Genomic DNA, 22,887 nt, shown 5'->3' with positions numbered 1-22,887 from the left:
AGTGTTCAAGCTGGACTCACAAAGGCTACAGCCGAGACTCCCACCGGGCAGCGGACTTACAGAATACTCCCATCTAAGCGTCTGCAGTCTAACGGCTCTCCCTGCCTCTGCCTCCCGTCAGCAGCGCACGAAGTGGTGAGGGGGCGCACGGGGCTTGGTGGCAGTCTCAAAAGGCAGGTGATTTTGCTCTCTTTTTAAATGCCAAACTTAACTAACTAAACAAAAGGCGCCGCCTCGGGAACACAGCCCTGGAATGATGCTGGAGGCAGCCAAGGCCAAGGGACTAAAGAGGGAACCACACCCTTCCCATGGACCCTTTTGTTCTCCTTACACGTGGCCACTAACCTGGCTTGGCTTCACCTCCTCATGGCTGCTTATTGTGTAATAAGCCTGGAGGCCTCAACTGAGATCAGGGCCCTGCTGCGCCAGGCACTGTACATACACAGAGTGAGAGTCCCCACCTTGAGCAGCTTGTCATCAAAATTGGCAAGACATTCAAAGGCTGGGTGGGGAAACTGAGGCACAGAGCGGGGAAGCGACTTGCCCAAGATCAGGGAATAGATGCCAGGTCTCCTCCATCCCAGATCAGGGCCTTAACCACTGGTCTGTGCTGCCGCTTGAGTCTTTTGTATTATGGTAGCTCCCAGAAGCCCTGACTGGAATGGGGGCCCCATTGTGCCAGTCAATAATACCAACCCCAAGAGCACAAAACTCGTGAGATTAAAACCACACACACACACACTATGGTTTTGGGGGCAAAGGCTATACTGGGGGTTGTGGCAGCCTGTGGATTGCTGAACTCCCCCTGCCATCCCGGGGCAGGGCTGCCACCTCTCCCAAATGTACCCAGCATGGGGATTCTGCCCCTTTTGCTGGCTGCCTGATCACAGAGCTTCCAGCCTCTCCCCAACCCCCGCAATATTCCAGTTAAATCATTCTGTGCCCCCACCCAGCATCCATCTGCTCCCCCTAACCCCACATCAGTGCCTCCTGTAGCTCCAGGGGTTCTTCACCACCCCCTCATACACTGGGGTCTCCCGCTTTCTCTCCCACATCCCTTACCTGCGGGAGGGGGCGAGCTCTACCTGCCTTCTGCCCCGGCTCCAAGCGGCAGCTCTCCCCCAGCAGGCAGGGCAGTGGGGAAGGCTGACAGTCGGGTCGGGGGTTCCCCCATGCAGGGCTGGAGCTTTTGACCTCACGGGAGGTTGGCTGCAGCAGGGGGCCAAAATCCTATTATTCTCGAGCCGGCAGTGTCTCCTCGTGCGGGAGACACAGTCCCTTCTCCAGCAGACAAGGAGCAGGGGAATGAGGGCATCTTCCGCCTTGCAGATAGGGAAAAACCAGGAGATCCAGCCACTGCCCTAGGGAGGCTGCGCAGAGGCAGGAAGGGAGCCCAGCTCTCCCACACCCCAGCCACAAGCTCCTCCTCACACCCCAATAAAACAGGGGCAGGGGAGTGCAATAGATCCTAGGGAACTAGCCACCCAGACTGTCTCCAGCAGAGTTCCAGAGGGTCCCTTTGTAAGGCATATCACATGGGATTACATCCCCCCCATTGAACAAGAGCTCAACTGCCAGGCGCTGGAAACCACTGCTGCATGACTACAAGTGGGCGACATGAAGGGGTTGATTGGGTCATAGAGACAGCCCTCCTCATCCCTCCAGAGGCTGACGTCACTCATCGGCTAGAGATGGTTTTGCCCCTGTACGGATAAGCAGCTGCCTGGGTCTGTAGTTCATGCAGCAGAGGGTCCTGCTTTCAGAGCCAGAGGTCGCAGGTTCAGTCCCTGCAGATGACCCTGGCAGGGCGTCACTGCCCCAGGCCGGATTCTGATCTCGCTCCCTAGTGGAAATCAGTAGCAAGTAAACAAGGGCACTGAGGGGCAGAGGGAGGGATGCTTGCCCTGCTGCTGCTTGCGTGGCAGGTGAACGAAACCCGCCTATGCCCAGGGTCGTCTGTCTCGACTCCTTCTCCAGCCTGCAATTCCCAAGGGATGGACAGAATCTCTACGGCAGCAGCAAAGCGGGGGATCCCCAGAGCACACTGACTGCCCTGGCAGGACGCACGGCAGCTCTGCACAGGTTCACGAAGGCTCTGGGCAGATGGGGAAAAGGGATGCACAGACCAACTTTGTGTGACTCGGTCATGGGGGGCGCAAGTCAAAGGAGAGGACAGAACCCAGAAGTCCTGACTACTACTGGAGAAAAAGGAACACAATTAAAGTGTCCCTCTGAATCTCATTAGCTCGATTTAACTCACACCCTCTTTCCCCCTGCGTGGATTACAGCGGAGTTCAGGTCCCATTCTCCAAGCACCCTGGGATCCACATGCCGCTTACATCCCTGTCTGCAGCATTTCCCTGTAGGTTGTGGCAGGATCTAGCACTGCTTTCCACAGATCCACAGGTCTCTCTTTACGCCCTGAGTTACTGGAGCAGCAGCACCCATCGAAGGAAAGTCAAGTCAGGCACAGACCAACCAGTCCACGCAGAGATGCACTCACTCAGTCCATTACATCAGAGACACTTGCTGCACCTTCCACGCAAACAAGGAGTGTGTATGAGAGAGAGTCCCCCATGTATCCGCAGAGTGGGTACGGCACCCACAGAGCAAGCTTCCTCCAGCACCGTCACGGCTCTGCCTGGACATGGAGAAGGCAGGCCACTCTGCAGGGTCTGATCAGTCTTTGGGGCTTCGCCGACCCGCACCAGCAGCGATGTGGATTCCTGCCCTGCTACGAGCTGGACCAAACAAGACCCAAATTAGTTTCCTAACATCACCAAAGGGCCATCGACAGCTTTCAATGGCTTCTGCTGGGCTGGATTCAGAGGTGCTGTCCCCACTGCTAGCCCCCAGAGTCCCTGCAGCACTAATCCGGTAATTCAGATGCACTGCCCATCTACCAGCACGGGAGCCCCCCCAGACTGAATCGGGAGCCCCCCCCCCCCGCCCCCCGCTTCAGTACCACCCACCCAGCCCCGTCGCCATGGCACCATCTCACCTCCCCAGCAGGCTTTGCGGCGAATCCATTCCAACCCTCACCCGAATCATGCTGTGATCAGTGATCCAGACACAGAGTCATCGCTGCGGTGACCCCTTGCTCTGCCCTCTCCCCAGGAAACAAAGGATCTGTGCTCTCAGGATGTTGCAACACATTTTGGAGAACCAATTATAGCAACTCGCTGGCTTTGTGCGTCACCCACCAGGCTAAAAATATTCAACATCCCAGCACCTGAGCGGTCGCTCTGCCTGAAAGCGCCTGAAATTCACACATCGGGTGGGAGTGTTGGAACGAGGAACATCCGTCTCACTGCCTTTATTGGTACCCCGGATCCTCTCACCCAACGCTTCCCCTCGGGGAACCATCCCAATCTAAGCTTTGCCTGGCCTTTGAACTAGGACAGGGAGCACTGCCACTGCACTGAAAAAACACAGTACACATGCCTAGGTCCAGCTAGACAGAGCACGTGGCCCATGGTGGTTTGGAGGAGATGGTACAAGAGACACTCACACACACCCCACAAATCCCCCCCAGGCACAGTCCCACGTGCAGGCTGTTGGGAATCAGGGTCAGGGTCGAAGTTTGGTCCCGATCCCCCTGCCTCTTGCGCTATTCCCAACATTTAGGCAAACTGGAAAACAGAACGGTGATCCCAGTGTTCACACCAGCTCTGCGCGAACATTGCTGTGAGCAACACTGCGCTACCCTGGCCAGAGCCTGGACACGGAGCCAGCCACAACCTTCCCCACTAACACGGCACATGTACACACCTGGGGCAGCAACGTGGTGGGAAACCAAACCTGGGAGACCAGAGAGGTTATTGGGAAATGCCATCGACAGGAGGCTGTTTAACATCACCAGAACAGTACCATGGGGACAGCACTCCCAAGCGTTACAGCCAGGGCTCTGCCATTAATATTGTTAAACAAAACCCCAGGCCAGAGCCCTGAGACCACAAGGGGTCCAGACAGCCCAACAGTGGACTCACAGACCATGCTAGAGTAGCAGAAATAACAATACCACAGAGTCACCACACACTACGGATAAGCGCCATGTGCGTTAGCAATGGGGTGTGGGTGGGTGGCAGGGGAGGGACGGTGATTTGGTTGGGAGAAGTGCTCTGAAGTCTGCCTGTTTCTCTAGTATCTGAGCCCATCAAGTCCATGGGAAATAGGCTAAAAGTACCAGGAGATCACGTCCTGATGGATGCAAAGACCGAAACAACAGCCTGGCCTTTTTGCCCTTCCAACTACAGCAGCCCTGGATACAGTGCAAAAGGAGCCCCAAGCCGCTTAGCTCATATGGAAAGCTGAGATTTAGGAGAGTCCAAAAGGCTTTCAGATCTGGGGGGTCGCTTCTGCCCCTGCTGACTCCGGCCATCATCATCTGAGACGGCAATACTTCTCTCCAGGCTCACCTGGGGAACTCATCGCCACAGGATACGATGGCAGCAAACACCTTAGTAAATTTCAAAACCAAAGATCAAACATATGTAGGACTAAGAGCAGCATCTGCCATGATCAGAGTTAGGATAAAAAGTACGAGCGCCATCAATCCCCATGCTCCAGGGCAGGAGCCGATCAGCACCTGTCTGCAAAGACCATTCAGCATTGCCCAAGCAGGAAGATGACCATGGCTGCACACCCTCCTCGGAGGCACATGCTGCAAAGGCAGAAGGCTGCGCCAGACGTACCATCGGTCTGAGCTAGAGATCGCTGCAGCAGAGCTCGTGCTGACCATGCTACGCCACTTGCCTGACTGGAGGAGGCAGCAGTAGAATTTAGCAGCTCTCAGACTCGCTAACAGAAGGACCAACACTTCGCCCCCTCAATTTCGAGCCTGCAAAGGGTGCAGGCTGTGAAAGACATGTTACCTAGTACCAGGGAGGGAAGCTGCTTCATAAACAGTAAACCGTGTTTTAAATATTAACCAGGGTAGCTCTTCCGTTGACTTAATTCTGCATATAAAAGCCAGACCTGAAGAACCTCCCAGCTGTCCTTAATTACTATGCCCGGCCCTCCCTCGAGATGCAAATCTCTTCCCAACCCACACAAGCTGGGCGTTGATCTCTTACTTTTATTATCCCCAGTTGTCATGGCGCTAGAATAGATGTATGCAAAGGAAATTAATCCCCAAGTCATTTTAAGCTGGATGTGCCTCTGTTTTCCCTTGGGTCCCAAATTCAGCCGCAGGTTGGGAAGCACGAATATGCAGCCAGATGGAAACTGGTTTTGTAAAAACCTCCGGCATGGGGCTCCCAGGACTGCCAATATGGCGACCTCCTGCCATAACAGACACAGCCAGAAGAAGGTGCTATTCACAGTCCTTTGCGAATTGCAGGCTGGTGGAAGGAGAGCTACAGAGCAGAGGTTCTCAAACTGTGGCCAGCGGACCGAGCTCCGTTCAGGTGGTCCGCGGATAGTTCCCTCTAAGGTGCACACCTGGGCGGCCGCACACACGAGAACGAAGGGCCACCCCCCTAATTAGTGGAGCCACACAGGCGTGGCTCCACTAATTAGGTGCCTGGACCTGGAGAAGATGCACATGTAAGGTGAGGTGGTGGCCTTGGGGGGGAATAGGAGGTAGGTGGGAGGGGGCAGTGGAGTGAGAAGAGGGGATGGGGGGAAATTTGGGACATGCAGGGCTGCGGAGGCCAGAAAAAGAGGCGACTTTCCCAAGCTCCAAGGCCGCGGCTGCCGGGGAGAGACCCCCCCCTTCTTCCCAGCCCCAGCTCAGGGGCTGCCGCAGCAGGGGAGAGAGGGCATATCCATCGCATTAGGAAGGTAAGAGCATTAGAAAGGTAAGACTACTGATATTAAAATATGAGTGGTGTGCTTTTATTTGTAGAACAAAACCAACATTAATTATTATTATTACGGTTTTTTTATAACGCGCTTTTATCCAAAGCGCTTTACAATAGTTAGCGAACGGTACAAACAACATTTGGAAAGATCATTAAGTGGACTCTCAGCAATTTTCAAGTGGTCCAGGAAAAAAAAGTTTGAGAACCACTGTGCTGGAGGGTTGAGCCCTCCATTTACTACACAACAAGTACCAACCGCATATGCTTCCTCCACATAAGACCCAAGCCATGGCCTGGAGAGATCGCCTCCAGAGGCAAGAATGAGTTTCCTGCTTAATATCCCATTTGTTCCTTAAGGCTGCCAACGAGGGGACCAGTTACTACATGGGCCGGATGTGAACAGACCCTTATGCTATTACCTCCATGATAAGGCACCCATGCCACAGAAATGCCCATCACTAGACGCATCAACATCAGTGGCATCCCCTTCTAAGTAAGAATAAAGTATTGGCCAGGAAGGCCATAAATGCTCCCCTCAGATGGCAAGGACTGGCCCATGGGAAAGCTCTGCAAACACACCTGCGCTTGGACAAGCCAGTGTAGATCGCCCCAGCGTGCCTTCTGGAACCCGGGAAATGGAATCCCGGAAGGAGAGGAGCAGAACACAGTAGTTACTGAAGGGGATGATTGCCCCCCAGCATGACAGCATTACTCCATGCTGCCTTCCCGCACAGCAGGCTGCCTTGGGCATCTGCCCCCAGCCTCGCTGCCCGTCGCTATCTCTACGCCTGAGCACACCTCAAATTGAAATCCTGCCAACAGCTGGCACGTTCCTTTTAGAGTCCCAGTAGGGGCTGCTGCTGCTGCAATCTCAGCAGGATCAGTGGCTAGCAGCACGTAACACACTGATCAGCAGCTAGAACTGGCAGGGCGGGAATGGGCTGGGACTCAGTTGCCTGCTCTGCCACTGATTCGCTGAGTGTTCCTGGGCAAGCCATGGACTCGCCTCGTGCCTCAGTTTCCCCATCTGTTACACAGGGATAACGTTGCGGGTTAACTCTCGAACACTCGTGAGGCGCTCCCATCCCATGGCGACGGCTACTCCTGAGAGCACCCGGACAGAACAAGGACTCAGAAAGCTGGAGAGGCCCCAAGGCCAGACCGGCAGCACCACTAAGTATCAGAACACGGGAGCAAATTCAAACGTTGACCAGAGAGCTACCAAGCAAATGTCAGGGCCCATCAAAAAGGCAGGTCTGGAACCTGACATTTAATCAAGTGATAATTAAAAGGTTCCCAGATGCATTTAATAAGACAATTATAGTGTGTGTTAATAATAGATTATTAAAAAGCCTATTTATGGAGGGCAAGCAGCCAGACAGCGGGGCTGGGCTGCTCCGGTTCTGCAGAGGTGGTTCCATAACCGCCTGGTATTTCACCTACAAAGCAGAGGTTACCCCATAAACTACACATTAGGCAGCTGTGATTTAACCCTTTCACAGTACGCTGCACTGATGTCACGCAGAGCAAGGGCCAGATGGCACCCTGCTGGGGAATTACAGGCATGAGACTAAAAATCCAGAGGCTCCTTAGAACCTGGCATTCAAAGAGTTAAGCACGACCCCCTTGGTCTGGGGCTAATTAAGGGACAGGTGTTTGCCTTATAAGATCACCTGGGTGGCAGCACGTGTCTCATGGACGGTGGCACATATAAAGAGTTTGAGGTTCTCACCTCAGCATCCCGGGAAACGACAGGGCTAGGCGGCCCGTCCGCTCCAGTTCTACACAGGTCTTTCTCCATCAGAAATTCCCATCTAACATTCAGCCCAGATTAGCAATAAAAACCAGATCTCTTCTTGTCCTGGCTGCTAGCATGGGTGCAGTGAGGTTGGTGGGTCTCAGCCCAATTCCCAGCAAGCAGGACAATCGCCACCCCAACCGGCTCTCCAGAGAGAGGGGCTGATCCAACACCACTTCTGTCTCCCAGTGGGGACTGTCCAGGATACTCCATGAGGAACACTGGCAGGGCAACCTGGTGGAAACTTAACCCCACAGGCAGCAGCAGGGTCGGACACTGGACTGGGACCCAGGAGATCTAGGTTCAATTCCTGCTTCCACCACAGACTCGCTGCATGCCTGTACTCTGCACCCCATCTGCTGAGAGTATTAACCCTTCCCTATCTCACAGGGGAGGCTGTGAGAAGTTAATTAGCATCTGGGAGTTCCATACCTACTCCAGTGATGGGGGCCATATATAGATAGAGGGCCTGACTTTACAGCTCCCAGAGACTCCAATTAGCATCCTGGATGTCCAGCACTTCTGAACGCCCGGCCCATGCAGCACAGGCCAGCGGCCAGCTTGCTCGTTGCTAGGGAGGGCGATGGTGAAGTCCAGAGGAGAGAAGACTTGGGTCTCCAGGACCGTCAAAGCAGCACCGTTGCTGGGCACTGAATTCAGTGAGGAAACCTCAGTGCGTCATCCCAGCAGCCCTGCCCTTAGCACCACAGGCCTGGTAATGAGTTAGAGCCACACCTCCGGCTCTGGACCCCAGTTAACCTCCACCCCACACAGCCCTGGTGCTCTCCCTGTTACAGCTGCAAACTGCTGACTTGGATACCACTAGGGGAATGGATCCAAATTCCTTTCTCCCCCCTCCGAGCCCCATCCGCCCATCAACGTGCCCCAGCCTGTAGGGCAGAGTCCTCCGAGTTCAGGAGAAAGCTCCCCAGTTTGGGGACACTGGATCTGACCCAGAAAGCCTTCAGGCCAGTTTGCAGCAAGCCCCACGCAGGGACCTCCCATGCCAAGCTAGGCCTAGATCCAGCCCCATCTCTCCTCCCCCAAGCGGTCACTGCTGCGGCTTGCTTCGGGATCAGCTTTCACGCTCCGGCGCTCTGATGAAGACCCTGCGGGTGACGGTTGGGAAGGCGCATCGGGGGCAGGTCAGAGCCAAACAGAAACTTTCTGATCCCAATCCCAGAGCTGGGCCTGACAAAGGGAAATGTGTTTGCTGGGCGTTTCCCACTCACTTAGCCCAGACAATAGAGCTGCCCCAGCACAGCGAGGGGGCCCAGCTGGCTTGGGGGGTCAGGACGGAGGCCACGGTAACCTATGCACTCTGGGCTGTGTTCTCCAAACAACGCTAGCGCTATCGAAGGGGCCAGAACACTCAAGCGGCAGCTGCCAGACTGGTCCTTTCCTACAGGCCCCACAGCAAGGGCCTGATGCTCAAACGCACGCACACAAGTCAAGGACTTGATACACGCAAGCGGCAAGGGAGACGCCGGCAAAGGGAGCGAATAGACCCTGCAACAGCAGCTCTGAGCCAGGGGCGCCCCCCTAGAACACACACAAACACCGGCTGGATACGAATGATCACGTATTGTTCTATCACAATAGTGCCTAGAGGCTTCAACCAAGGTAGGGGCCCCACTGTACTAAGTACGGTAAGTATACACCATGAGAGACAGCCCCTGCCCTGAAGAGCTTTAAGTCTACTTGCGAGTGGGAGGGGAAAGAGGCCCAGAGCGTTGAAGCGACTTGCCAAAGGTTACACAACAGGTCAGTGGCAGACTCAGGAAAAGAATCCGACCCCTAGTTCCCAGTCCTCCTAACGACCAGAGGAAACAACACTCACTCACAGCTGGGAAGAGAGACGTTTGTGTTATCTAAATTGCTGTATTGGTGCCCAGTATCAGAGCCCCTTCCCCACCCCCGGGACCTCTAACCACTAGTCCCACACACTGCAGAATTAGTCCAGGAACAGCTCCTGCGTGCTCAGGAGCAGCCAGCAGGCAACATAAGCAGAGGACAATGCACAGGAAAGATTGGGATGGGGACGGGGGAGGGAGGAGATCTATTTGTCAATGAAAGCTACAAACCAAAATATTGTATTTGCTAATTGCAGCTAATGCAGTCAAATCCAAGTGTGAAGGGCTTCTGGGTAATTATGCCAGGAGCGTGTTGTGCAACTCCAGCAGCTGACAGGCCCGCTGCATTACCGTGTGCCTGGAGACGGTTAGAGTACAAACAATTCAGCTGTCAAAAGAGCACCCGGGCTGGTAATGCAAAACACTGGGAGCGCAGGGAGGAGGGACACTTTAACAACCGCTGTATTTCTTATTTGGCGATCAATGAAGTTTCAGGGGATCTATCAAAGCTATTCAGGAGAATGAGAGATTTGCAATCTTTGGCTGGGTTTATGTTTTTATACGAACCACAGCACAACGGGGGGCGGGGGAAAGCGCCATGCAATTATAACCCTGCATAGGACACCTGCTGCCTCCAAGTTCCAACTGCCACTGCAGCATGGTACATTCTCTGCAGTCTCTAGAGCTCACCGACCCTGCCTGGCAGCCGCTAGCCAAGGGGCAGCTTCTGATCTCATTCCATCCTGTGAAAATCCAGAGTAACCCTCCTGAAACTCATGGGGTGACTCCGCAGTTACACCGACCAGCCGAGACCAGAAACCAGCCCACCGCGTCTAAATGGCTGAGTTTAGGCTTCATTTCAGGCTTCCATTCCTGCCCTCTCCGCCGACCCACCGGCTAGGGAGCAGAAAAGCAAATGATTGGCGCTATGCAACCCTCCATAAGGGCATGTTCTCCCCTACCCTGAGCAGAGGTTTGGATCGCAGGCACCCAAACTGGCTGACCAGAGGTGCGATTGCTTTTACCAGTTCCCAATTGCAGGGGCTGAGTCAGAGGCCAGTTTGCAGTGGTTCAGCGATCCAGTGCATTGCTCCTACAGGCTGCCTCCTTGCACTCCAGCAGCTAAGCTTTCATTTAAAGAAAACATACGTCTCTGCCCCTTAAGGCTGTAAAGGTGTATTTCCAGATGTGAGCCAGAGGTAAAGCGCTGCAGTGGCATCTGCCCGTACCTGCAGACAGCCTCAGACAAGAGCCCCGAGAAGGGTGGAAGGTGCTCCTATTCATTGCAGTGGAGCATTGACTCTGAAACATAATGATGCCAATTTAAAAGGTCCACACTTAACTATGTCTCTGCTGCTCAAATCACCAAAGAAAGGAGAGGAGCAATCAATCATATGGTGCACTGCAAGTGGCCCCAACTGAGCAGATCTTATGGTACTAATCCAATGCCTGCCCAAAATCCAAGGCAGGTTTAAAGTCTACTGCCTTACTACTTTTGATTCTAAGCTACCTTGAATCAGTTTTCTTCCTCCTTAAACCCCCATTGCAGCCACCACTGTCCTTTCGAGTCAATGAACAATGCTCCTTAGCAGACCGGAGGGGCTCACTGGAGAGTCCCTTTGAATTCAAAATTAATCTCTCCAGCTTTACAATCCCCTTCCGAAGATCTCTCCATGGGCACTTGCTGTCCTAAACACAATACAAATTTTTGTAGACAGTTTAGTCACTGTAAAATTTTAATGAATAGCAAGAATTACAATGTGCTCTGAAGGGAAGGAGCTGGGGGAATGGGAGTCAGGATGCCTGGGTTCTATTCCCAGCTCTGAGGAAAGAGTAGAGTCTTCTAGTGTTTAGAGAAAAGGAGTACTTGTGGCACCTTAGAGACTAACCAATTTATTTGAGCATGACCGATGAAGTGAGCTGTAGCTCACGAAAGCTCATGCTCAAATAAATTGGTTAGTCTTTAAGGTGCCACAAGTACTCCTTTTCTTTTTGCGAATACAGACTAACACGGCTGTTACTCTGAAACCTAGTGTTTAGAGAGGACAGACTGAGGATGTAGGTCTCCTGGGTTCTATTCCTGGCTCTGCCACAGATTTATTCCAATCCCAAGTGAGGCCTCTGGGCCTCAGTTTCCCTCACTTGTAAAATGGGGTAATGAACAACTCCAGTCTGCTTTGCCGGGGTGCTGCAAGAGGATTCCTGCATTCTGAGAGCCTCTGGCAAAAAACACAAGATACACGCTGCGAGGCCCAGAGGGGGGAGAAAAGATGCGCTCCTGATCCCCTACAGGCCCCACCCAGCATCACTCAAGCTGGGACCAGTAATCAAATCCAGGTCTCCCATATGGCAGCACCGAGAACGCTAAGCAAGCAGGATAACCCTTCCCAGCAGAAACCCTCAGGCTACGGGAAGAACATTACAGAGGAGCCATTTGCAGCAGCTCCAGTCACCTTTCACCATCCCTTAACTAGAGGCAGCTTCTAGGCCTCGTCTAATGAGGGATTTACAGCGGTAGCTGGTTCCATCTGCCCCTCTTGTCATATCCGGGCAGCCAGCTGAGCCTGCCAAGAAAACTTCTAACAACAGAGTCAAGAGCCAGCTCCAGAGCAGATATTTTTCTGCCTGCCAAGCATTGCAAGTTCCAAGACCCCACTGCACGGCAGCTGACTGGAATTTTACCAGCCCCAAATGCACAGGGCGAGAACCAGCCTGACACCAACAGGGGAACAGCTCCGTCTACACAGGCAGAGGTGGGAGAGATCCCAATCCAGCCAGCCAAGGAGCAGAGCCCTGAGGGGCAGGAAGCCAAGGGAACTTAAGAAAACCAATGTATCCCACAAGGGGACTTAATAAGCCTTCAACTTCACAGCAGGATTTTGAGGGAGTGAGCAGGGGAATAAGGCACATCATTTTAGTCCGCCCCAAGGCCCCGCCCCAACTCCACTCCCTCCCCCGAGGCTCCCACCAACCCACCAGCCACCAAACAGCTGATCAGTGGCACTGCCGAACAGCTGTGGCCAGGGGGTGATGAGCACCCCCTATTTTTTTTTTCCCAGGGGTGCTGGAGCCCTGGAGCACTCAAGAGTCGGTGTCTATGCCCAGAGTAACCCCTCTAACATCAGTGAAGTTCCTCTGGATTTACACCAGCGTAACCAAGATCAGAATGGTCCTATTGCACCTTCACGGCAGCTCGGCATCTGTAGAAAGCACTTGGCGGAGGCTGGCAAGTGCCATTCATTTCATTGTACAGATTGGGAAACTGATGCACCAAGAGGGGAAGTGACTACTCAGGGGTACACGGGAGCCAGGTATAGCCCGTCCCCTGCCCAGAGTCCTGACGTCTAGACTGGAGCACTATATGTCTTGCCTTTATCTCTTTCCAGTCTGAAATAATCTAGGCTCACCGTACTTCCTCTCCGTTTCCCAGCACATAAACGGTGCCATCCATTTACACAGCACTTCACCAAACCAGATTCAGATGCATTTCCTGCTTCTGGCCATACGCAGATCTGCCCTCCTCCAGGCTTTGGACAATTTCATTTGACGCCTGTACACACACACACGCACGTTACACTCCCCAAAGAGTCCATAATAAAAACCCTTTTCTGCCTCTTGTGTTGAGCTGACGTCGTCGTCTCGCTGTGAACAATGGTAAATCCCCCATTATATCCTTTTATGAGCCCATTACAGGCAGTGGTGGATTATAGATGTGATTATTGGAGTTTAGTAATCTGGCAAAATAAATCTGCATACACACACTGGAGCGCTGAAACAGTGCCTGAAATAGTGGCAGGAAGAGACACTGCACGGAAAAAAGGCAATCCAGCTGCATTAACTGGGCTTTGCTGTTCTCTGCCGCCAGACGCTGCAGTACAGACCCAGTCCTTCATGCCTCTGTGGGTGAGGGGTAGCATGGTCCAGTGTATAGAGCACTGCACTGAGAATCGAGAGACCTGGGGTCTGTTCCCGGCTCTGCCACCAACCTTCTGGGTAACCTTTGGCAAGTCACTTCAACATTCTGTGCCTCAGTTTCTCCCTCCTTGGTCTGTCTCATCTATTCAGATTGTAAGCGCTCCAGGGAAGGGACTCTCAGAGTGTGTGTGTGTACATGGCCAATCACAATGTGGTCCTGATCCTCATGTAAGGCCTCTAGGTGCTACTAATAAGCACCCTGGGAGGTGCCCAGCCTGCAATGAGTGGAAAGTGCTCAGCCCCTCTCAAAATCAATCCCTAGGAGCAGCAGTACGTGCAGGCAGCTCCCTAGCTCTTCCACACCCACCAGTGGATTCTGGCAGAAAGCCAGAGAGCAGCCCTGTAAGCCCACCACAACAACAGGCCAGTTATCCCAATGACAAGTTCACGGTGATATTTCCCACCCCCCCTCTCTTTGCAACAGAGGCCTCGGCAAAAGCTGGACACGTTCCTTTCCTTTCCACCCCCTGATCATTTGTTAGAGAGCAATGGGAGGGCTGCTGGGAGTCCCAGCTACTTCATGGTTCAGTGATCCATCATCCACAGTAATGCTCTCCAGTATTACAGGTCATCATTTTATGGCCAGTGGCCACCAGTGAAATCAATTAACCAGTGTGTGGACCGCATGCAGGTTTCTTTGTCTTTAAAGGCGAACACTGCACATCAGATACGGTGTTTGCTGTTAGGCAGCGTGGTTTAATAGCTCCATGCCAGGATGCCTGGTTCTCATTCCCACCGCTACCACCAACTCGCTGTGTGAGGCCTTCAGCAAGTCACTTCAGCCCAGATTCCCAGAGGTATTTATGCACCTAACTCCCATTGGAATCAATGGGACCTACATGCCGAAATTTCTTTGTGCATCTGAGCCTTCCCCTTTCTGTATCTCAGTTTCTCCATCTGTAAAATTAGGGTAATGATCAAAACCTGCCTCAGCCCACCATGCAGCAAGACCACGCAATATTTTGCTCTTCTATAGCCCCATCAACTCCCTTCCGAGTGCTTTGCAAACATTAATTAACTGAGCTCACAGCACCTGTGGCATATGGGTGAACATCCCAGATTTAAAGATGGGGAAACCGAGGCACAGAGTGGTAAAGGTCCAGATCCTCAAAGGTATTTTGATATTCCTATTGGGACTTAGGTACCTAAATACCTTTAAGGATCTGGGCCAAAGTGACATTCTCTCACCCCAAGAGACAGAACCATCATCAAGCTCTTTGGATTCCCACTGCTGCTTTATTAAACCATTAGGCCACGATGCCTCTGGCATCGGGACCCGACACGGAGCCCATTCAGAATCAATACAAGCCTTTCCTTTAATGTCAATGGGCTTTGGATCAGGCCCTCAGTGCCTATAAAGTGCCTGGAGAGCCTCTGAAAAACCGTGATTGCTCACTAATTAAGAGTTAGATTTCAATTACAATCCAGGAGAAGCAAATTACTATGCTTGGAATTTCTCCAGCCACCTTCAGATGCTTTGTGGAGCTCTGATCCTTGGCAACGTGGGGGAGCAGCATCACCCGTCTTGTGGAAATAGCCACAGAGCTGCCGCTGGACTAGCAGCATCAGCTCCCCCTGTCCAGGATCCTTGGCATTCTGTGCTCACTTGACTAACTGCCTTAAAAATAATCCCGGTAAAAAAGGGCCGTGCAGAAAACCATGTCCTCAAGTCTCGGTTTGGGAAGATCATTATTAATACATGAAATCTCTCCAGGCCTCCTAATTACAGCACCCACCGTTCTTACGACGTCTGGAAAAGTTCACTGACACTATTAATATTCAAGCCAAACCGGCACTCCAAGCCCACAAACATTTCCCAAGAAAGCCGAAGCCGTGTCTGAACTGTTGTGAAATTCCCCCTCCTTCCCCGCCCCCACAACCCTCCTGTTTTGTTTATTCCTCCTCCACTCCCAGGGTAGGTCAGTTTCCTCGCAGGTTGAGTTTACGCTCCCATGCCAGCAGGGCCCAATGACATATTTCCGAGACAGCAGCTTTTCTTGATTTTAATGTGGCCCAAGGGGAGGGAAAAATGCTTCTTTGGTAAAATTCTTTCTAATTAGATCCCAATAAAGACAAACTATCAAGCAAATTGTATATAAAAATTTAACAGCAGGGTTCTTTAGGAGAGAGTTATTGTTCCAAAGCTTGCGGGAGGCATTAGCACACGCTCAGATTGCCCCGGAGGCCACTCCCCTCTGGGCTTAGGCCTCCAGGAAGACCCACCAGAGGGAAAGGGGAGAGAAAGCTGACAAACCAGTACACATTGCAAGGACACAACTGACCATTCTGTTCTGCAGGGATGAGCCTCAACTAGAAACCCTATTCCTAACCCCCTCGAACACTACAGGGAGCAAGGGTAGGTCCAAATCCTAACCCAATCCCAGATCCAAATCCAGGCCCTGAACCTGCCATCAGGTCCAGGAGGGTGGCCCAGAGCTTAATGTTGCAATGGTTGCAGGATCTGGATGATTTCGGGCTTCTCTGTAAAGGGCCGAAGCAGAGCCCTAAAGCCAAACACACAAGATCCAAATTGTGCAGCACAAGCTGTTCTCTGGCTGGAGCCCCACTCCCTGGTAAAATCCCGTCTGCTGGCACGTTTATGCTCCAGTCCATTTGCTCTGAGAACTATTAGAATTTGGCAAGCCTCCCCCCGCCCCCTTTTAGGATTAAAAAAACAGCCCTGTGATTTAACTAAAGTTGTATTTCCTGGTTGTGCTGTGGGAAAAGAGGAAGGGGGGAGGCTGGTAATGGCCATGATACTCAGAACAATACATGCAGCTGGAACTTGGATGCAAACAGAGCCAGCCCTTGTATAAACAAACACACACAGGTCTTCCACAGTAACCACCCAAAGCACAAAAGCCGACAATGGGATCACTGCAGCATTTTAACCATCACTGCATTCCGAGAGGGCATTTACATCCAGCAACTCCACAGCCATCAGCCACACGGTGCAGGCTGCAGATAGAGCATCCGCCTGAACTTCCCCAGATTTGGTGCATTTCGGTGCCACCTACACATTCTTTAACCTGTTGAGTGCTGCATCCCCTACCTACCCAATGTCCCCGCATTGCTGCCACATGTAGCCAGTGCATCTCCTCTAAAGTACCAGCCATGGGTTGGGTTTGGAGGGACGTTATAACAAACCAACAGCTATTTGAAGGGTGTAAACATAAGAAGGAGACAAGTATCAGGGGGTAGCTGTGTTAGACTGTATCCCCAAAAACAACAAAGAGTCCGGTGGCACCTTAAAGACTAACAGATTTATTTGGGCATAAGCATTCATGGGTAAAAACCCATTTTACCCATGAATGCTTGTGCCCAAATAAATCTGTTAGTCTTTAAGGTGCCACCGGACTCTTTGTTGTTTTTTGTAGAAGGAGAGGAATTATTCAGGGTAGTTCACAGGGTGTAGATGCAAGAGTACTGGGATGAATCAAGAAAGGGAGAATTTAGACATAAGAGAAGGAAAACATCCTGACAGTAACTCCTCCTATATTGTGGACTGGCCTCGAAGGAGAGTGGTGGGAGCCCCAATCTAGGGACGTTTAAAACAAGACAGGATGAACACGCAATAGGAAGTAAACTTGCACTGGCCAGGCATGGGGCTTAATGGTCCTCTCCATCTAATTTCTATGACGCAGCAGAATATGGGGGAGGGGATGGTCACTGAGTTTTTTGTATTTAATTTCCTTATCTATTGACAAAAACAAACAAAAACCCACTGCCTTTCCCAGAAGGGTCTGCAACAGGCAAGAGATCCTGTCTGCTCCGAAACCCACCTCTCACCATCCCCTCTTCCAACCCTAGCCCAATGGTCATTCAAAACAGTTAGTACAGAGGAACGGAGGGGAAGTACATACACATAGAGTCAGAGGGTGACCAAAACCAGCCAGATGTGTCTGAAGCCACAGGATGTGAATGAAGGGCCAGCAAAATCTCAGACAGAAAAACAAAGATCCTCAGGAGTTACAGAAGCATCCAAAATTGGGAGACAATCAAATACAACGCATGTCTGTGCACTGTATATGCACCCACTTACATTGAACTCATCTCTTCTAAACAGCCTGCCTCTGGGCTGAGTCTTTGTCCAGGAAGCTTCAGCCCTGAGAATCTTTTTTCCTTCTTTTAACAGCACATTTATTAACTTCCTGAGAAATAAGGTTTGTTATGCAAGTGCCTCCACAGCCCCCTAAATGCACCTTAACGGCGGGGATGTAAAAAAGAGACCGGGAATGACCAGAGCAGAGAGACTCAGAAATCCTCTAAGACCCCCAGCCTCAAACCTCAGCTTTCAACTAGCCGGGATCAGAGGTAAAGTTGAGGATCACTAGCTTGCTCTAGAATAAACCTACCTGCAGAATGCACACCTCTATTGCAAACCTTGCCTGCTCTTTCGTTCGACTGACACAGCCGGGGATGAGGATACAGCTGGCATCCTCAACAGCATTTTGGAGCTCTACATTCCAAATGGAATAAGTGTCGCCCTGTTGCAATGGGTAATGAAATGCAGCCAGGAGCTAAGAGACTGTTTCCCCCTCATCTCGTGATGCCCTGAGAACAATTATACATGCAAACATGCATTATCATGCCTGGATTTGGCCTCTAACAGGCTGCACACGCCAGCCTTATCCTCTTCATTAGCAGAAGCTAGCAGGGTTCCCCTAATAGCGAAGGCTGTACATGCAGTCACACAAAGGAAACCGGCCAGCTCAGGTACGGATAAGGGAGGGGTTTCTAAGTCTCCTAAATAAATGCAACAATGAAAGAAAAATATGGGGAGACTTTCCTATCCCAGAGAAAATGGCTTTATGGCTGAAACCAGTTTATCCCTCTGTCCCACCTTCACACCTGCACTGGATCCTCAAACCCTTAGGGTAGTTTTCCAGCAGGAGAAACTGCATTAAAAATGTAGCACCTCAAATAAACAACTTAAATTAACTTGTTTTGCCAGATGAGTATTTGATTATTATTAATTATTATTATTATTAATATAAATAACGGTGGTGAACTAAATGTTAATTTGGACAGCCCAGATGCTACAGGGATGAGCAATTTAAAAGAAGAGCGCAGTAATCCAACACCATCACTCGGTGCCTTTTCTTTGCTAAAGGCCTTTCATTTTTTCCAGTTTCTTCCTGCTAGCGAGGGGAGAGAGGAGAGGACCTGGATCTTTATTGAGCATGTCTTCAGCAGAGTGCAAACTGCAAACACAAACCCTGCCATCGCCACATCAGTTTGCAGACTTGATCTTCCCAACTCAGAGGTGGCTCTGCTCTCAGAACTGGGGTTCAAAGTTCATCTGTTTCTTCCTGATCAAGGCTAGTTTTAAAAAAAAAAAAGTGTCTGGCATGTCGTGTCTCCCGCGGCCACCAGCGAAGGAGGCTCAGGAAGGGGGGAAGTTGCCCAGCTAGTTACCCAGCTGCTGGGAACTGCGTCTGGCGTTTGTAAGCAGCCACGCTCCTGGCTCTCCCCCTGGGATAACGCTGCGTTCAGCCAGCGGGAACCCCCTACCCCAGGCCCCGAGAGCGGCTGAAATCCGATGCAATAAAGACTCCAGCATTTTTCTCCCCATAACCAGAGAACTTTCCCCCCACGCCGCCCTAACAACACCGCTATGAGTCGGTAGGACAAAAGTAGCACAGACAGGAAGACCCCGGAGGGCGGGGAAGCTACCCTGTTTTGCTGGGAAGGTAATAATTAAAAACCGAAGAAGTGGAGGGGGAGGGGGAGACAAAACCCACTTCTCAAGCGAAACACTTTTGCATCTGGATTTGCAAGTTGGACGATGAGCAGCCGAGCATTCCCTTGCAAGCTGTTTTCAAACCTGGAGCTGCCCGGCTCCATCATAAATAACCATAACAAAAGCTACCAACCCAAACAGGAGGGGAGCCATGCTTTTGGATTTCTCTTCCTTTAAAAAAAGGCAACCACATCGCCCAGAGGAAAGAAAGCCGATCTCAGATACCTGCCAGCCCCGTGAACCATCAGCCACGCCAGGGGAACTCCCTGTACGTGAAAAGCCGGGGTCGCCGGGGGGGACAAGAAGTTAAAACCCCGCTAACTTGAATTTCTCCTCAGCATCATTACTTGGTGGTTAATATTTTAGCCGCTGCAACAACAAACTTCTCCGATTTCACAGCTCGGCAGCAGAATCGCCCCGAGCCCGCTCAGAGTCACAGCCCAAGCCCGCCGGCCAAGTGCAAGGCAAACGAGTCAATTTCCATCCCCCGCTTCCCTCCGCAAGGAAAGACCCGGGTCCAAACCACAAGTTCCCAGGAACGGGGGCGGCGGCGGGGAGGGGGGGGAATAAACAAGTTGTGCAGGAAAGAGAAAAGGGGAAGCCAGCTCTCCTCGGGAGGGATCCCGTCCGCACCTCCGGGCAGGGCAGGGCAGGGAGAGGGCAACCCGGGGCTGAATCCTGACCTGTCGGCGTCTCGGTTTCCAGAGAGCAGATCTGGAAGGTTAACACGAAGATCAAAGCCCGAGCGATGTGCATGGTGCATTAGATACAGCGGGGAAGTCCGGCCCTAGCCCCCGCTGGTTCCCGGGCTCTCGCGGAGGGAAGTGGCCGGGCGAGGCGCCTCATTCCCCAATTCCAGCCGGACTAGCCGGAGCGGGACTGAGCCTCCAGCCGAGCACCCAGCTGACGTCAGGCTGGAGCGGAGGGGAGGGGCAGAGGCAGGATCGGAAAGGCAGAGGGCGCCTTCTGCTGGAGGAGAAAGGCAAAGGCAGCCCGAGGAGAGCCCGGGCTGCACCTGCGCTTTGCCAGCCCCAGCCCGCTGGTTTTCAACCTTTTCTTTTCCCCCCCTCACTTGCAGACCCCTAAAACCTTTGGAATGGAGATGCGGACCCGCTGGGGAATCTGAGACAGAGTCTGGTATCGGAGGGGTCGCCCTCTTCGTCGGTATCCACAAAAACAAGGAGGAGTCCGGTGGCACCTTAAAGACGAACAGATTTATTTGGGCATCAGCTTTCGTGAGTTAAAAAAAAAAAACCCACTTTGGATTCTTTAGAGGGAGTCTGCAGCCGCCTGCGGCATCCGCAGGCTGAAAACCGCTGCCCTAGAGAATCCAGCCACTCTGCTCTGTAACCTCAATCCGTCTAACATCCCCAGGCCTGGCAGCTTTAGCAAACACCCTCCCCACCGGCTTGGTATCCCAACCCCGGGTCTTGTGGGCAGACCCAGCCAGGCGGGCTGGGGGTGGGAATTCCCGTCCCTTGGTGCTGCAGGCAGCTGGCAAAGTGCAGGCAACTCGCATGTTCAAGTTGGGCTAAGATCAAGTGTTAGGGGTTCCGCTCCCTACCTGGGAAGTACATCCTGTCCTGGCAGGGAAGGGAGCTTCTGGTAGGTCTCCGCCATCTGTACTGTGGTGTGGGAAGGCCTACAGGGACTCATTTCCATGCGGAGGGCATAGACATAGGTATATGGATGGCAGACATGGCAATCAGTCAGTACATACTACACTAATATGGTTGGTCTGCCACAGAGGGCCCAGCTCAGACCAGTCGGCTAAGTGGTGCATATACCCATAGCAACGGACTCTCCCTGCCCCCAGTAGCTTACGGTCTAACTGGATCAGACTGAGAGGAAACTAGAGACTCCTTAAGCTCACACAGCAGGTCAGGAGCAGAACCTGGAAGAGAACTCGCCTTGCCCAGCCTCTCATCTAGCGTCTGCTTCCCTGGGTCAAATTACTGCAGCCTACCTCCGAGGAGCTCTGCGCTTAGGGTTAGGGTTGCCGTAAATAAATAAGATCCCGCTCCTGCAAGGGACAGCACGTGGGCAGACCCCTGTGCCCTCATGGGGCTCCTGTGAAGTCGCTGAGTTCTACATGGGGGCTCAAGGCATGAGGTTTCAATAAGAGGTCGCAGATGGGGCATTTCTTTGAAACTTCTTGGCCAAGAATGCAGAGACTTGGGGCAGGGTTTGTTCCAGACGATGCAGCGTTACCACTTCCTCCCACTCAGTCCATTGACCCTCACGTGCCAGTGGAGTGTCTAGCTGTGCAGTTAAGGGGAGTGGAGGGGGAAGGTGGGAGAAATACTTCCTGATAATACTTAGCAAAGAAATATGTCTCTGGATCAAAGGGAGGGCGAAGAGAGTGGGCTGGAAGAGGCCTCAGGGAGATGACACATGAGGTGTAATAAACAAGCCAACATTGTGACAAGAGAGAGCTTGAAATGAAACAAACCCTGGTGTGGCTATGACTGGTATTCATTAGATGCAGATCCAAGGAAGCCAAGATAACTAGGAGCAAGCAAAAGGGCAAATACAAAGAACAAATCCCTACCCCTTCTCGAGAAAAAGGGAGGCAGGAGAAAGCAAACTGCATCCAGTCTCTAGTTCAAACTCAGGCAGCACCAAGACGTTGACTGAATCAGCCCTGGGAGGGCTAAGAAGCCGTCTCCAAGGAGTGGGGGAGATTGGCTCATTTGTGGGCACTGATGCCAAAGTCATTGTGGGCTGACATCCTCCATGGTCCCTTTGATGGAGGAAAATGATTTTCCAAACGTTCAGGGGGTTTTTTGCGCCAGGCTGTCAGTGCAATCTGCGACTCATTTGTGGAGCCAAGGCTCTGATGATAAATGGGGTGGAAAATTAGCTAATTAAACAGATAAAAAAAGGCAGGTAACATTACGGCTGTGCCTTGCTCTGTTTGGTGCGGGGTGGAGGGAAGATTGTGTTGTGGGCATTTTTTAACGGACTGCGAGGCTTCTGCACACAGTTGTGAAAAGGGCACTGGTGGGTGAGTGGAAAGGGTGCTTGTGAGTGTTTGGGAGGCCTGTGTGTGTAATAGGGGTGTGTGAGAGAAGAGGCAGTGTGTGGGGGTGCCAGGGAACGGATATTTGTGAGGGTGGGTGAATGCAGCAATTATGTGTTTGTGGTGATTCGGTCTGTGCAGAGAGTTATTTACAAATGGAGGGGGTACGAGGGAGCTTTCTTCTGAGTGTGCGTTTAGAAACAACCAAACTACACACCCCCAGTGTGCAGGTGGGTACACATCTTTTGCAGACAGCCCCACACCAGCCTTTACACCTGGTGACTTGGCCAACAGGAGTCTCCCCAGCCACTGGCTCTCCTGCCAGCATGTCAGGAAGAGCTGCTCGCCCCATTGAGCACACCTTGGCCGTGGGGCTCTTTGGGATGCTGGGCCCCAGTTATGAATGCCAAGTGCCTGAGCTCTTTGGAAATCTGCCTCTTGGGGTCTCCTGGCATGGGAGGGCTGGAGGGTTGGGGCTGAGCCCCAAACAGCAGGTTTTCCAATGTTTGTTGCTCGAGTGTATTCCACTTTCTCAGCCGTCTGATGACTAACACAGCAGCTCAGATGCTGTGGTGATGGGCACAAGGGAGATGCATTACATGGACAGGACTGCTCCATAGGGACAGTTACCAAGGAACAGATTTAGGTCCCAATCCTGCAAAGACTTACATATGTGAGTACCCTGACACACG

At 52.2% G+C, this 22,887-nt stretch overlaps 1 protein-coding gene across 6 annotated transcripts in view; it reads right to left on the bottom strand.

Annotated features, from left to right (window-relative positions):
- Positions 1 to 20,093, bottom strand: part of PTPRU (protein tyrosine phosphatase receptor type U) — a 309,921-nt gene extending 289,828 nt beyond the window's left edge. For 3 of the 6 annotated variants that reach the window (XM_074934543.1, XM_074934545.1, XM_074934547.1), the window contains exon 1: positions 19,857 to 20,092. In XM_074934543.1, the coding sequence (XP_074790644.1) occupies positions 19,857 to 19,929 (73 nt within the window). In that variant the 5' untranslated portion in view covers positions 19,930 to 20,092. Of the gene's footprint in view, positions 1 to 19,856 lie in introns of all 6 variants that reach the window. The other 3 variants (XM_074934546.1, XM_074934548.1, XM_074934544.1) reach the window with 2 other exon arrangements.
- Between the last annotated feature and the right edge of the window lie 2,794 nt (positions 20,094 to 22,887).

The sequence above is a fragment of the Natator depressus genome, chromosome 19, assembly GCF_965152275.1.
Source record: "Natator depressus isolate rNatDep1 chromosome 19, rNatDep2.hap1, whole genome shotgun sequence".
NCBI classification, from domain to species: Eukaryota; Metazoa; Chordata; order Testudines; family Cheloniidae; genus Natator; species Natator depressus.
The sequence above is the reverse complement of the archived record's forward strand: the minus strand, read 5'-3'. Positions and strand labels throughout refer to the sequence as shown.